The sequence below is a fragment of the Amblyraja radiata genome, chromosome 2, assembly GCF_010909765.2.
Source record: "Amblyraja radiata isolate CabotCenter1 chromosome 2, sAmbRad1.1.pri, whole genome shotgun sequence".
Taxonomy (NCBI): Eukaryota; Metazoa; Chordata; class Chondrichthyes; order Rajiformes; family Rajidae; genus Amblyraja; species Amblyraja radiata.
In genome coordinates, this window is record NC_045957.1 from 40,766,471 (window position 1) to 40,780,518 (window position 14,048).

Consider the following 14,048-nt stretch of genomic DNA (forward strand, 5'->3'; position numbering starts at 1 on the left):
GTTGATACAATTAAAGCAAAGACTGTGTTACTGAAATCAGATAAGAAGTGGGTTCATGAGTACTGGAGCTACTGGACATTATATAAATCACTATATTTTTATTTATATCCATAAATAATCTCTACACAGGCAAAGATGAATGGATTAGAAAGCTAGCGAAAGAACATAGTTGAGAAAAGTAGAACATTCTCAGATACATTTTAGGATGATAAATGAATGGCAATTCCCATTAAATAAAGACAGAGTTGTTGTTTGGGAAACATTTGCAGACAGTGCCAGAAGAAGCTAAAATCGAGGTTGAAGAAATGCTTGTTGTTTATCCTCAGCAGTTGATTTTTGGAAACAAAAAGTGTAAGGAAAGATTGATTTTAAATACTTTTTTTGCTTTAAAAAGATATTCTTTCCAAATAAAATGCATTTTGTGTATCAAAATATGAAATACGTCCAAATGTTACTGCATATAATATTGGAGTCGTTCACCTTAACAAAAGATTTGAAAGTTGTGAATCAGCTCAATGCTCATTTGAATACAATTAAAACTATTATCATGTTGCCCGCAAAACTTTCAGCCAATAGCGGAGAGACCAGTCAGCTTTCTGAATTATCTACAGACACTGATTTGAATTACCCAATCTTTTGAAAAAGTGCCAAATTTCCTAAATAATCCATTATTCTTGCCCAAACTTGCAAAATCGCACCTAAAGTACCTTACTTTGAAAATCAAGAGCTCAAAAAGTTTAAAAATGAACATTGGAATTTACAAAGGAGCAAGTAAATGTTCTAAGCAAAGCTCACTCTTCCTGTTTTTTCCAATTGGGGAGGGCGATGTAAGGATGGCGACCAATGGGGAGCAAACTTCGTGTATATATTTGGAAAGCTAACACGCCTGAATCACAGCAAGGTCTTTGCGGCTCTCAGTTCCGAGTCATTAACAGCTCGCCACAGGTAAGTTAAAGAGATAAACTTTTGTTTGTTGATGTTTACCCAGAAAAGGAAATCACTTGCCTCAATATGAAATATTTTCTGGACTTTATTTCCGTTTTCTCACTTTTTAACTATTCAGAAACGAGTGCACTTGACAGAACTCGTTACTTTGCTAATTATGTGTTCTGCGTCTCCAGCAATTTGCGTGAAGTTGAATCTCACCAGAATGTCTAACCTTTCACTCTCGCTGGTGGTGGTGCTGGCTGCTGTGTCGGTCTGTCTGGCCAGAGGCCCTAGTCCTTCAACGAAGGTTGCCAAGGAGCCTGCAAATGAGAAGAAATGTCCTGCCAGCCTATCCAGAGGTAAACTTGCAACTTCTCTCCTCACATCTGACGGGGTTGCATCGTTATCTGTTCATGGAAGCTGCTCTCCTTCTCCGTGCCTTCATGGTAATGCGTGCACCTTTTATTTTATTATAGGATGGGCCGACGAAGTTAATTGGGTTCAGACCTACGAAGAGGGTTTGTTCAAATCCAGAAAGAGGTACTACTGTCTTTTTAGCTAAAGGCGCTCTCTAGTGTTGGCTGGAGCTACCCGCGCACCTGTACGTTTCAAACGCACCTGTAGTTTCGATCCTTTATACTTGCACATCTAAATCGTGTTGGATGCTATATTAGTGAAGCAAACTCTGAGAGTGATAGGTGATAAGAACCAAGATAGCTGCATGAAGGTTTAGGAGAATAGAGTAAACTTTGGGGAAACGGGTAAAACCTTGCAAGTGCGGGCTAACAGGCGGTACAAGGTGTTTAGAGATACAGCGTGGAAACGGGTGAAACTTTGCAAGTGTGGGCTCGGAACCGGGAACAGGCGGTACAAGGTGTTTAGAGATACAGCGTGGAAACGGGCCCCTTCAACCCGCACCGAGTCCGCGCCGACCAATTGGTCACTTTGTGAACAATTTACAGAAACCAATCAGCCTCCAACCCTGCACGCCGTTGCCGTGTGGGAGGAAACCGGAGGGAAGCATTAGGGAATTTTCCATGGGAGGAAGAAATTGCACAAGTTCTATAGGGGGAAAAAATACAAGGGATATAGAAGAGACATGAACATGTAGCAACTAATATCTGCAGTAAGAAATAGAGTTCCAGTTCCAACACATTGGCCCATGCTAATAAAAAAATGGCAGAGGGGTAGGAGAACACTTGTATGTTTTAAAAACTGTATATGATAATTAACAAAAGTCTTATTTATTCATTGACTTGTGGACTACTTTACTGGAATTGTGCTTGCTTTAAACTGAATATTTTTCTGTTGTATTTCAGCAACCGGCCCTTAATGGTGATCCATCACTTGGAAGACTGTCAATTCAGTCAAGGTGAGTGGTCTCTTTGGCAAGCAATTAATTCTCATTATTCTATTCAACAAAGTAGCAATTACAATGTTTTATTTCTGGTATGAAAGATCCAATGGCACTTATCTGCAAACGTTTGTTGAAGTGCAATATTTCTAAATTCTTCCTTGTATCTTCTCCCAACAGCCTTGAAGAAAGCATTTGCTTCGAATGAAGACATTCAGAGAATGGCAAAAGAGGACTTTGTTATGCTTAATCTTGTGGTAAGTCGGGGGGTGTTTGGAATCTTTATATATAATAGTGAGCAATAACAGTGCCAGTTTTGAAAAATATTATTCAGAGTGTAAATTAAATCTTAAATTTCTAACATTTTATAGTACTGCCATTAAAAGTAATGCCAGATTAGCCTTCTCTATATGAAAGTTGATATTTGTACAATATTTTCAGGCATTGCCTTTGCTGATTAAACAACCCGGTTTCTTTCATCTACCATGGTGTTCTGTGGATTAATCTTGTGGCTTTTTAATGTACTGGCCCATGGTCCTTTCACTTTCTTAGCCAGCTCCATTAGATATGGTGCAATAAGACAAAATAAATTGACTGCCAATGTAGAAATTGCTGTATTGTAATTTGACCTCTGTTTGAGCATTTAAATTTAACATTTTCTATTATCACTCATTGGCATTCTACACTTCTTGAACTTGAGGTTTGAATCTACTAGGACACTTTAAGTTTCTTAATTTTATCCTGATTAACTAAAGCGTTGTGAAATATATTGCTTCTATATCAGTATGCATGAATCCGGTTATCTACAATTCGAGTGCCAATACTAAGACTGCCCACAGATTTTGATTAACTTGTTCTGTAATATCGAGGCTGATTCATTTAAAATCATAGGAAGACACAATGCTGGAGTAACAGGCAGCATCTCTGGAGAGAAGGAATGGGTGATGTTTTCAGTCAAGATCATATTTCCTCTCAGTTTGCAGATTAAACTAGTTTATTACACTGATGTAGTTTAAATTGTTGTAACAGGAGTTAACATGAAAATAAAATATTTGGACACTACTCCAGCACACAGAATTTTCAGTTAGCAGCTGGTTGTCCACTTGCCATTCACCCACTTGCTGTCTGTGGGCAAGTTCCCTACTAAAATTATTTTTGTAGAAACCATTTTCTTCATCAAATGACTGCTCTGATGTATATTCTGTCCTTCATGTAGAAGTGTCAGAACCAGTCCCTTTTACGGAACCGCCTGATAGCCAGTTGAACCATAGTCCTGGCTTTGCTGCAGAGATGTAATTAAACATTAATGAAGCTACTAAACCACTAAGAATTTAAAAAATAATAATAAAAAATTTAAGTAAACTCCAATTTGAAAGTGTACAACTTGGCCAATATTTACCTTTGGGGCCCTTGCAGCATTTCACAGCAAAACAAAGTTTGAAATTTTAATAGTGGTAGATTAGAAGTTTTCACTTTAATTTGACCAAACATTGAAATGGCCACTATGTTACATCCGTATTATTTAACTATATTTTGGATGGTACCCTCCATAGGTTAACTTTTGCATGGAGTCATTCATACAACCAATGTCAAATTTGGCTCCTTAATTGGAAAAACTGTCTGATCCCAATGCATTTAATGTTTGGAGAACTTTAATCATTTCTGTGTCAATGGGTACGTGAATAGGAATGGTATAGTGGGATATCAGCCAAACATGGGTAAATTGGATTAGTTTAGATGAGGCATCTTGGTCTGATGGATGAGCTGGGCTGACGGGCCTGTTTCTGTGCTGTATCTCCAAGACTACTCCAAACGCACCTCCAGGGATGCTTGCAAAACAACAAAAAAGTTAGAAAGACGTGCAGAAATTAGTTCTCCTATCCAGTATCTAAACTGTAGATCGGATTACAGGCTTTAATGCAACTGTCTTGCATTGTTCAAATTCCTGTTGATACTCTTTGGAATTGCACTCTCCATTCCTTATGGGCTTCCAAGCCTTTTTGAAAGATGAAACTAATATTTTCTGTTGTATATCATCATGCACATGCTCAACACACAAAACTAAGACTAGATTGTTCATTTAAATACACTGCACAGTTTTGTTTTGCACATCAATATAGCATTACTAAAGCCCCTGTCCCACTTTCACAACCTAATTCGCAACCTCTGCCGAGTTTGCCCTTGACTCGTACTCGCAGCATGGTCTCCACGAGGTCGTAGGAGGTCTTCGTAACTCTTCCTCATGCTCGTGAGTTGTCTCCGCGTACTTGTAGCCTCAAGTAGGTCGTGGCATTTTTTCCAGCCTGATAAATGTCCACAAGTTTTTTTTATTTTTTTAAAAAGGTCGGCATGGAAAAAATTTATACTTTTTACTCGTAGATAGGTCGTGATGGTAGTTGTAGGTCGGTAACTGGCCCAAGAAAAAAAATGCAAACATTACATCGTTTTATCGTGTGATCATTTTCCACTCGTAGCTAGTCGTAGTTGGTATTGGGTGTGGAAGACTGAGGTCGTGGGAGGTCGTCGACATAGTCGTGGGAGGTCGTAGGAGGTCTTTTACTTTGGCGAGTCAACTCGACTAGGGTCTTCTAAACTCGTGGATTAGGTCGTCCAAGTGGGATAGGCCATTAATACAATCCAATTTGGTGGTGTTATTGTGAACAAATATTCATTCTCATTCCAGTTCGAAACAAGTGACAAAAACCTACACCAAGACGGCCAGTATGTTCCCAGAATCATCTTTGTAGGTAAGCATTGTTAAATGTTTGGATTTGAATTGTTATACGCATTTGTTGGTACTTGACCACTGTAAATGCAAATATTGAACTTTGTCTTTCTTTGAATGCAGATCCCTCTTTAACAGTGAGAGCAGATGTTCTAGGAAAATATAGCAATCGTATATACACCTACGAGGCTGGTGACATTGAACTCTGTAAGTCTAAAGTGCTTTTTTGCAATTTAAATGCAAATTTACTGTTAGTCTGTTAACCTTTTGTATTCCATTATCTGCTTTTTAAATTCAATGCTCACTAAATTATGAGCACTTAGAACATAGAACAGTACAATATGAGAACAGGCCCTTAAGTCCACAATGTCTGTGTCTAACATGGCGTCAAGACCAAATTGTCTACCTGCACATAATTCATATCCATATGCAAAAGTCCTATCCAAAAGTCTCTTAAATATCACCATCATATTGGCCTCCACAAACACCACAGTCGTGCACATGCATGCTCTCAGCCTGGTGTCCGGGAGGAAAGACATGGGGATCTTGGAATAGAATGGCTGTAGGAAAATTAATAGGACACTTGATAAATAACACAGTAGATCATTTAGTGGAGGTCAGCTTCAGTGGTCAATGGTTAATTTTTATTTGTACTCCGGTAAAAAAGGATTTACTATCTATCCCTATGCTTCAATACTTGTCTATACTTCTATTAGGTCTCCCTGCAAACTCTTGTTTTCCAGAAAAAGCATTTATTGCAGTGGTGCAGATTTAAGGCAATCCTGAATTTGCCTTTACTATGAATGGGCCCAAATTGATTATTATGTTGGCATTTATGGCTTTAGTATTGTGGAAGCTCTTGGAATGCCTCTGCCTGTGGGACAATGTCCAAATGGCACAGTGAAGGCATAATTGTGGGAACACTTATTTCCCAATGTGTGCTTCCAGCAGGCAAGGCTCCAGGTTGGAATCTCCTGGCCTCCTAGACATTCCCCACTGGTAAACTAAAAATGTTGCATTGGCATACCTGTTTTTTTTTATATATCTGGGCTCTATTAGTAATTCATCACTTGAATTGAGTGACATTCAAATTTGTTTAAAAGCCCACTTTTTTTAAATTGAGTTTCAAAGCACACTTTTCATTAGATAGAGTCTCTTGTGTTATTGAAGCTACTAAAATTTAACAGGATAAGTAAGAATTTCAAACTATGGCTACTGATCCATAGATCAATAACTACAAATAATTGATCAATAAACTTTGTTTTTAAACCAAAAGCTTGCTAGAACAAAGATTACTCTCTTAGATATTGCAGTGGACAAATTAATCTATTATCAGAAATAATAAAATTATATATCTGGGTGTAAGGTGTTCAGGGTGAGGCTACATTGCAGTTCTTTCAGCAAACCAGTGATATGCACTAGGCTAATAAATTATTACCTGCAGCATAATATTCCACGATTCTGATTTGTCCTTCTAAAGTTAAATGGAAAGACAAGTAATTTAAATTGCTAGACCTAAAGGTACAAGGTAAGATTAATTAATTTGAAAGATCAGATTTGCTTCCAGGAATCAACTATTATAAAATTCATTGCAATTTTAGCTCACTGAGAGTATATTGGCCTGGAATTCCCCAGTGAATGCCTCCAGATAGAATGCAAACGGGGACCTATTCCAGACTTCTGTAGCTACTCAGAATGGTGCAGAGGTTAGCACCTAGTGGAATTCAAACAAGTGCACTTACAAGTTATCTCTTTCCCCCCTGGACTTGTTCATTTGTCCAGGGATTTTTGAGAGTTGCTGAGGTAATGGACTAGGTACATCTGGCCTTTTAGCTTGCATTAGCATATCTAGCATTGCTCCCTCCATTTGAATAGGTTCACCCACTCTAATTTTGCATTGTTAATAGTAGAATAGTGTCCTCTGTAAAACATTATTTCTACTGTTTCTAAATTGTGAACATTTGAAAATGCTCAGCATGAACAATCAAGCCATCACAATGGTCCTGGACATGGAATGTAAGGTTGCACTAAGCACTGGTCACCATTTGTGGTTTGCTTTTGCCTCTGTGTCCACACTGGCAAAGCCTTAGAAAGCGAGCATGGATATGGGCACATGCAGGTGGGAGTGCATAGAATTGGCAAGTTCCAGTTTGACCCATTGTGGTGCACCTCTTGCTGGCCCAATAATTACCTCACTGCTTTGTACTCTCCACCTTGTAACATTTGCAAAGTGATTTGCTTTATTCATGTAAGGAAATGTATGAATCAATCTATGATATACCCGAGAAGTATACATTAGAAGAGAAATGGATAGGGTACATAATTCAGTCATTGCGATTTCTACCCTGTGATAGAACATGTCTGGAAGTGAGGAGGGGGGGGGGGGGGGGGGGGGGGGAATTTGAAAGAAAGTTTCTTACATAGGTGCATGGATTACATAGCCAGAGTATATGGTAGAAGCAGATCATAAGCAATGTTTAAGAGACACTCTGATAGGCAGGAAGGAGATGCATTGACCATGTGCTGACAGCTTGAATTAGTTTAGATTGGTGACATGGTGGGCACAAGGGGCTGTTCCTATACTGTACATCTGCCTAGTTGTTCCCTGTGTGAGGTTTCCTAGACTTTCTAGTAGGGCAATCTGGAGATGCTTGTAGACCACACCAGGGAAAAATAACAAATTCATTGACCTGGATAGGTTTTTGCCACTTTTTCTTTAGTTGGCAACCACTAATGATCATATACTCATTTATTTAAATTCCTGAGCTGCTAGTGTAGGATTTGAATACATATCCTTGGCTCAAAGAGCAAAATAAATTTGGATTCTGTAAAACTGAAACACAAAAAAAAGTTCAAGTGAGGCAGTTATTCGAAAAAATTCGATAAAATAAACTTTTTATTGGTATACTGATCCATAAATCAATAACTACAAATAATTGATAAATAAACTCTGCCCACTAGTCGAATAAATTAACCCAACGCTTGAATACCCTTTTTACAATAGAGCTAAAGGTTAATTGCATTTCTGTAAAACTTAATTTAAGTTGTGCATTTCTAATTATGAATTTGATTACAGAAATTTGATTCAAGTCTTGAATATTAAGTTTTCCCTAATCACATGGCTCTTGTGTCAAAGACCAAATATTAAGTACTTTAGCAGTTTGACAGCTTGCGATAACAAATCTGCACCCAGATTTTACACTGGACCTTTTATACCACACGAGTTACCTTTGGATTTTCATTCATATCAGTGGCATATGGGTTGATAAAATATGAACTTTGTATCTTTTGAGTAATAGGAAGTTGTAATTGATGGATATCTATGTGATAATGAGTCAATCTACTGTCCTATCTAAAATGGTTTTTTTTTTCCTTCGTTTAGTGAAAACAAACATGGAGAAAGCCAAAATTCTGTTGAAGCAGGAATTTTAAGACATTGAAAGTCATTTAAGAACCTTTAAGCTTTAATTTCATTATCTGTTCACACTTGTAACCACAACCAGCACATTGCGTAGACTCTGTGTATTTGCTTGTCCCAATACGGCATTAATGTGTGCAGTAAAGGTGTAAATAATGTATTCTCAATATTGGGTATTTTATTAAATCTTTTGATACCACTATGTGAAGTTTCTAAATATGCATTCATCCAATTAGATTAAAATGAAAATAATTGTATTTCTTAAGTGACATTCACAACCCTTTTAAGTACAATAAAACATGTATGCAAATTTACCACTGTTTGATATGTTAAACTGAAACACTTAACTCTTAATAATCACTTGGGTGATTTTTCAAGCGATTGTCAAGTCACCAGCAGTCGCCTGAAAAACCAGTGACTGGAACAGCGACTGTCAGAGTGAAACATACACATACACACATCACTTCCATCACCAGCCCGTTATGCAGGCGGGGGACAGGGCACGTGGGGGGAGCACTGTCTGAGTGAAATTCACACGGTGCAAAGCCAATGTGAAACAGGTACACGCTGCGATGAACAGGAAGGTTGGCTAATTAAGATGGTGAAAGTGTACGGGAAGTCCTTTAAAAGGGAGAGAGGAGGGGGAGGGAGAAGTGGAGACAACTTTCAAGAAGCCAGAGATACACGGCTGTGAAGCTCGGCAGACATTAACATTACCGGTCGGTTATCCTTGGTTCTGAAAACAATTGCTTATGTTTTTTTCCCCTAATGAAATTCGCCAGTCAGCACCGGCTACAAACTACGATCTTCTGGCGACCCACTACCACTGCACCTACGGCATGAGAATTCTCGCTTCTCTCCATGGCGGCTTCATTCTGGTCGCCGCTAATTTTTCAACATGTCGAAAAATTAACGGCAACCATAATGAGCCAGCGACTAGTTCCCAGAATGCGGGAACTCCTCACGACCATGAAGGCGACTACCCAGCAACCACCTGCGAACATGTGGTGACTGCAGGCGACAGGCCCATAAGATTGTGTTGGCAAGTAAAGGTTCAGGAACGATGAGTTGCATAAGTAAGAATACACGCAAGGTCATTGCATTTAAAAATAAATCTTACTTGAAGGCAGTTCCTGGTCTTAAATCTGAATTTCTTTTTGAAAATTCATAACTGACACACAGGCCTAATCTCAAAGTCAAAATTTCTTATACTTAATCCCTCAATAAATATTCAATGTAAAAAACACTTAGAATTCAGCTTCAATCTTAGTGAACTAACACCTGCAGAGGCTATGTGTAGGAAAGAACTGCAGAAACTAGTTTAAAGATTAACACAGTGCTGGAGTAACTCAGCAGGTCAGGCAGCATGTCCGGAAAGGATGGGTGATGTTTCAGGTTGGTACCCTTCTTCAGACTGAAGGAGACCAATTACTCCAGCACTTTACCTACAGCTGCTACTTCCTCAGCCTGTCTGCAAAACTCTGTACTGATCAGAATAAATCTGTTGTGACTGCAACAAAGAAAGGCTCCACATGAAAGTGATAGGCCATTGCAGTTGGAAGGGAAGAATTATAGTCTAACGTTGTTTCAAAGACTATGGATTAGGCACCTGGTAATGAGCAAACTTGGGTCTATCCTGTTGCTTGTGTGAAGGTGAAAGTAATGGGATAATGTGTTGAACACACTGGCTTCTGGAGAGCAGGTTCTATGGATTATTTAAGTATTAACTATAAAATTAAGATTTGGGAGTTACTGTGTTCAAGTTGCAAACAAAACAAGCAACTACTATTGAAACTGTACACCTCATATTGTTCAAATCACATCTGATGATGGCTGGTATTGTTGGAAATGTGACAGATATCCAAACAGGGTATTTTGGCAAAGCATTCATGTATGGTGAGTTAGGTTGCCTTGTGAGCTGACTGGATTTATTGTCTCACAATAAACCAGTTGCATTATTCTTAAGCTGCTGGAGAAGTATTACAGAGATGGCTGAACTACATTCCCAGTATTGTCATCAAACACACTGACAAGTGGGAGGCACCTTTGAGGTCTGGCAGAGTAACCTGTACCACGCTGGGGCCAGGCATCAGCTCCCATACACCTCCTCATACTTCCCCCCCCCCCCCCCCCCCCCCCATGAACATAGCCCCACAGAAGGACATTAAACTATCATCTCCAAGAATATCACAAATTGCTCAGCAAGACAGGCAGCATCTCACTCTCTAGAGAGAGAGAGAGAGAGAGAGGAAGGGTGACGTTTCGGTTCAAGACCCTTCTTCAGACTGAAAGTCACAGGAAAAGGAAACGAAAGTGAAATGAAAGTCCCGTGAAAGTCAGTCTGAAGAAGGGTCTCGACCCGAAACGTCACCCATTCCTTCTCCCCAGAGATGCTGCCTGCCCTGCTGAGTTACTCCAGAATTTAGTGTCTACCTTTGGCTTAAACCAGCTTCTGCAGTTCCTTCTCACATATCTCCAACAACGTCCTAGATCTCATCACTTCTGGCTATCTCCCCAACACAGCTTCCAACCTTACCATTCCCCCACTCCGTCCTGCCAATTTTTATCTCTTTCCCAAAATGCACAAGCAGGAGTGTCCTGGTAGAGGGCAGAGCTATTGTTTCTGCCTACTTCTGCCCCAATGGACACATCTCCAAACGCCAGCAACATCCAGATTCCAGCCTGCCATCAAACTCACTTGGATTATCTTTGAAACCTCTCACCCCTTTTTCCATGTTGTCTACCACAAATCCATATCCTCCCACCCCTCCTCTTGCAACAATGACATCCCTCATCCTCAATTTCTCTGACTCTGCTCCCAAGACGAGGTTTTCCATTCTAGGTTCTAATATTGATGTCCTTTCTTCACTAAACATGGTTTCCCCTGCTGTTGTGGATGAAGCCCTCACCAGTCACCTTTGTGTCCTGCAGTTCTCTTGTTCCAACTCCCACCCTCCCAAATGAAACAAGGAGAGTTCACTGGACCTCACCTTTCATCCTACCAGCCTACACAACCAACACATTATCATCTAACATTTTGACCACGTGCAATGCGATCCCACCAGTCGGTCATTTCCATCTCCACTCTTTTCAACAGGCCATTCCCTCCACAACTCATTGGTTTGCTCATCCCTTCCAACCTGACCAAACCCATCAGCAACAACAGCTACTTTCCTCTGCAACCACAGGGGATGTAACAACTGTCCTTACACTTCAATCCAGGGATTCCAGCAGCCCTTCCAGATGAGGCAGAGGTTCATATGCACCACAGCAAACCACATTGACATGCTTATAGATGCTCCTGATGTGACCTTCATTGTGTTGGTGACACCAAACATAGACAAGGCAACCATTTCACCAGTATTTGTGCTCTGTCCACCAAGGTCTGCTGGACCTACCAGTTGCTGATCATTTTAACTCCCCTTCCCATAAAGACCATTCTGTCACTGGCTTCCTCCATTGCCAGAGTTAGGGCACATGCAAACTGGACGAACAGCACATATTCCACATGTGTAGCTTACAATACAACAGTATGAACATTGAATTCTCCATATTCAAGAAAAAACCCTCATGCCTTTTCTTTCTTGGGCCACATGCCTATACGCACACATTTCTCCCACCCCCCTCAATCATCCTGATCCTTTCCCCTCCTTTATACTAATTTCCATCCCCAAGTCGTTCATTTCCCTTTGTCGTCCCCTCTCACATATCCCTCTGCCTTTACATTTCACTCTTTATCCAACATCCTTTTGCTTCCTTTTCACATATAGCACCCTTGCATCTTCCCTCTAATACCTTTGGTTTTTATGTTTAGCAGCCTCACATTTACCAACGTATCAAAGGCCTGTGCAAAACGTTGCCCTGCAGGTTCTTATTAAACCTTTCCCCAATCACCATAACTTATGCCCTCTAGTTCTTGATTCCCCAACCTGAGGAAAATGACTGTGCAATCACCCCTTCTAGTCCCTTCATGGTTTACACATCATTATAAGATTGTTCCTTATCTTCCTGTGTTCCACTGAATAAAGTCCCAGCCTCAAATCCCCGTAACATTCACGTAAATCTTCTTTGCACTCTTTCCAGCTTAATGGCATCTTTTCTATGGCAGGGTGACCATAATGAACACAATTTAACTAAATTGATGCAATATACATGCTTCCAAATTTGTATTGAAGTGGTTGACTCTTAAATGCCCTCAGAAAGGTCTTCGGGCATAAGTTGGTTCAGGTAATTTGGGGACAAGTATTTGAATTTGCCAGTAACACCAATTTCGCTTGAATTAATCAATTAATTAATTTAAGTATTGCAATCCTGCTGATATAGAAAGACTATTTCCACTGTGTTGAGTGGATTTAATGTAATGTACCCAAACATGAAGAAATTGCAAACAATGTAAACATACTTGGAAGACTCTATGGATGATGCTGCTTCTGAATGAGAACACATCTCATTCATTACTGGAGGGTATAGTTCCTGATGCTCAGCTCTTATTAATATAAACTCCAAACCTACTATTCTAACTAAAGACATGTCCACCACCAAGGATAATGTACAAGTGCAGCACTAATATTTTGCATGCTTTAGCAAATCAAATTCTGGACACATGTCTACTTGAGCCATTTTAATTCACGTCAAGAGTGTTACATATTTGAACTGAAGTTTACTTCTAGTCTTTATTACCATAAATTAATTAGAATTAATTTACTATAGTTATGTGTCAAAATCTACCTCAAATCATTTGTGATTTTTATTTTGTTTGATTCATACACATCCTGTCATCACTACAATTTCATCCTGGATTGCCTTTCAGCCATTTTAATCAGCTTCATTTTGGCAACTGTTCTCTTCAATCCCATCTTTCACCCATATAACAATTCGATAACATGGTGTTGGTAATGTCCATGTTGTGCATATTGTGTACATAATGTTGATATTGTGCATTAGGAGACATGAAGTACAGGTGCAAAGAACAGAAAGAAAATCATAGCAATCTCAAGTCTGTGAATATCACAAACCAGATCACGTGGAAATCTGTAATTCTAATCACTGCAATGGAAGTCCATCCAAAAATGATTGTATCTGGGAGAAGTTTTTAGAGCTATAAATGAAGGAATATAAAAGTTGTGATCGCTGAAGTGAAATAGACAATGGGTAGGTGGGGACCCGGCGTGTCCCGTGTTCAGAGATGGTAACGTTGGGGCATATTTTGTCAGGATGTAGAACTAGTCTTTCTCAGGTTTGGTATACTTGGCAGCATAACCAGGTCTTGAAGTGCATAGCTGCAGCAATTGAGAGGAGAGCACGTGAATTCAGTGGGCATCAGGACTGACAGGGTAGCGATTCATTTTATCCATGAGGGAGAGAAAGGTAGAGGAGGGAAGTTTTCAGACAGATACAAGTTTGAAGGGGGGTTTGGGGGTGAATTGGGGTTGGGGGGTTGTTCTGGGATGCCAGAACCACTGTTCAGCCTTCCCAAGGTGTCGTGGGCCTAACTCACCACAACACCAGTGAAGGGAGGTGCCTGCTTGATAACCCCTATACTTGCATCGATATGATTAGTTTTGTTTTTTAAGAGCTAGTTAACATGTAGGTAGCTGTTTTTTGCATTCAGAGTTATTTTTTGT

At 39.7% G+C, this 14,048-nt stretch overlaps 1 protein-coding gene across 1 annotated transcript; it reads left to right on the forward strand.

Annotated features, from left to right (window-relative positions):
- The first annotated feature begins 895 nt into the window (after nt 1–895).
- On the forward strand, nt 896–8,738 carry LOC116988627 (anterior gradient protein 3-like). The gene is made up of 8 exons (XM_033045501.1): nt 896–945; nt 1,122–1,286; nt 1,404–1,467; nt 2,247–2,299; nt 2,462–2,538; nt 4,965–5,028; nt 5,130–5,213; nt 8,389–8,738. The coding sequence occupies exons 2-8, from the start codon at nt 1,151–1,153 to the stop codon at nt 8,436–8,438; spliced, it is 528 nt and encodes a 175-aa protein (XP_032901392.1). The 5' UTR covers nt 896–945; nt 1,122–1,150; the 3' UTR covers nt 8,439–8,738.
- Nucleotides 8,739–14,048: the final 5,310 nt, after the last annotated feature.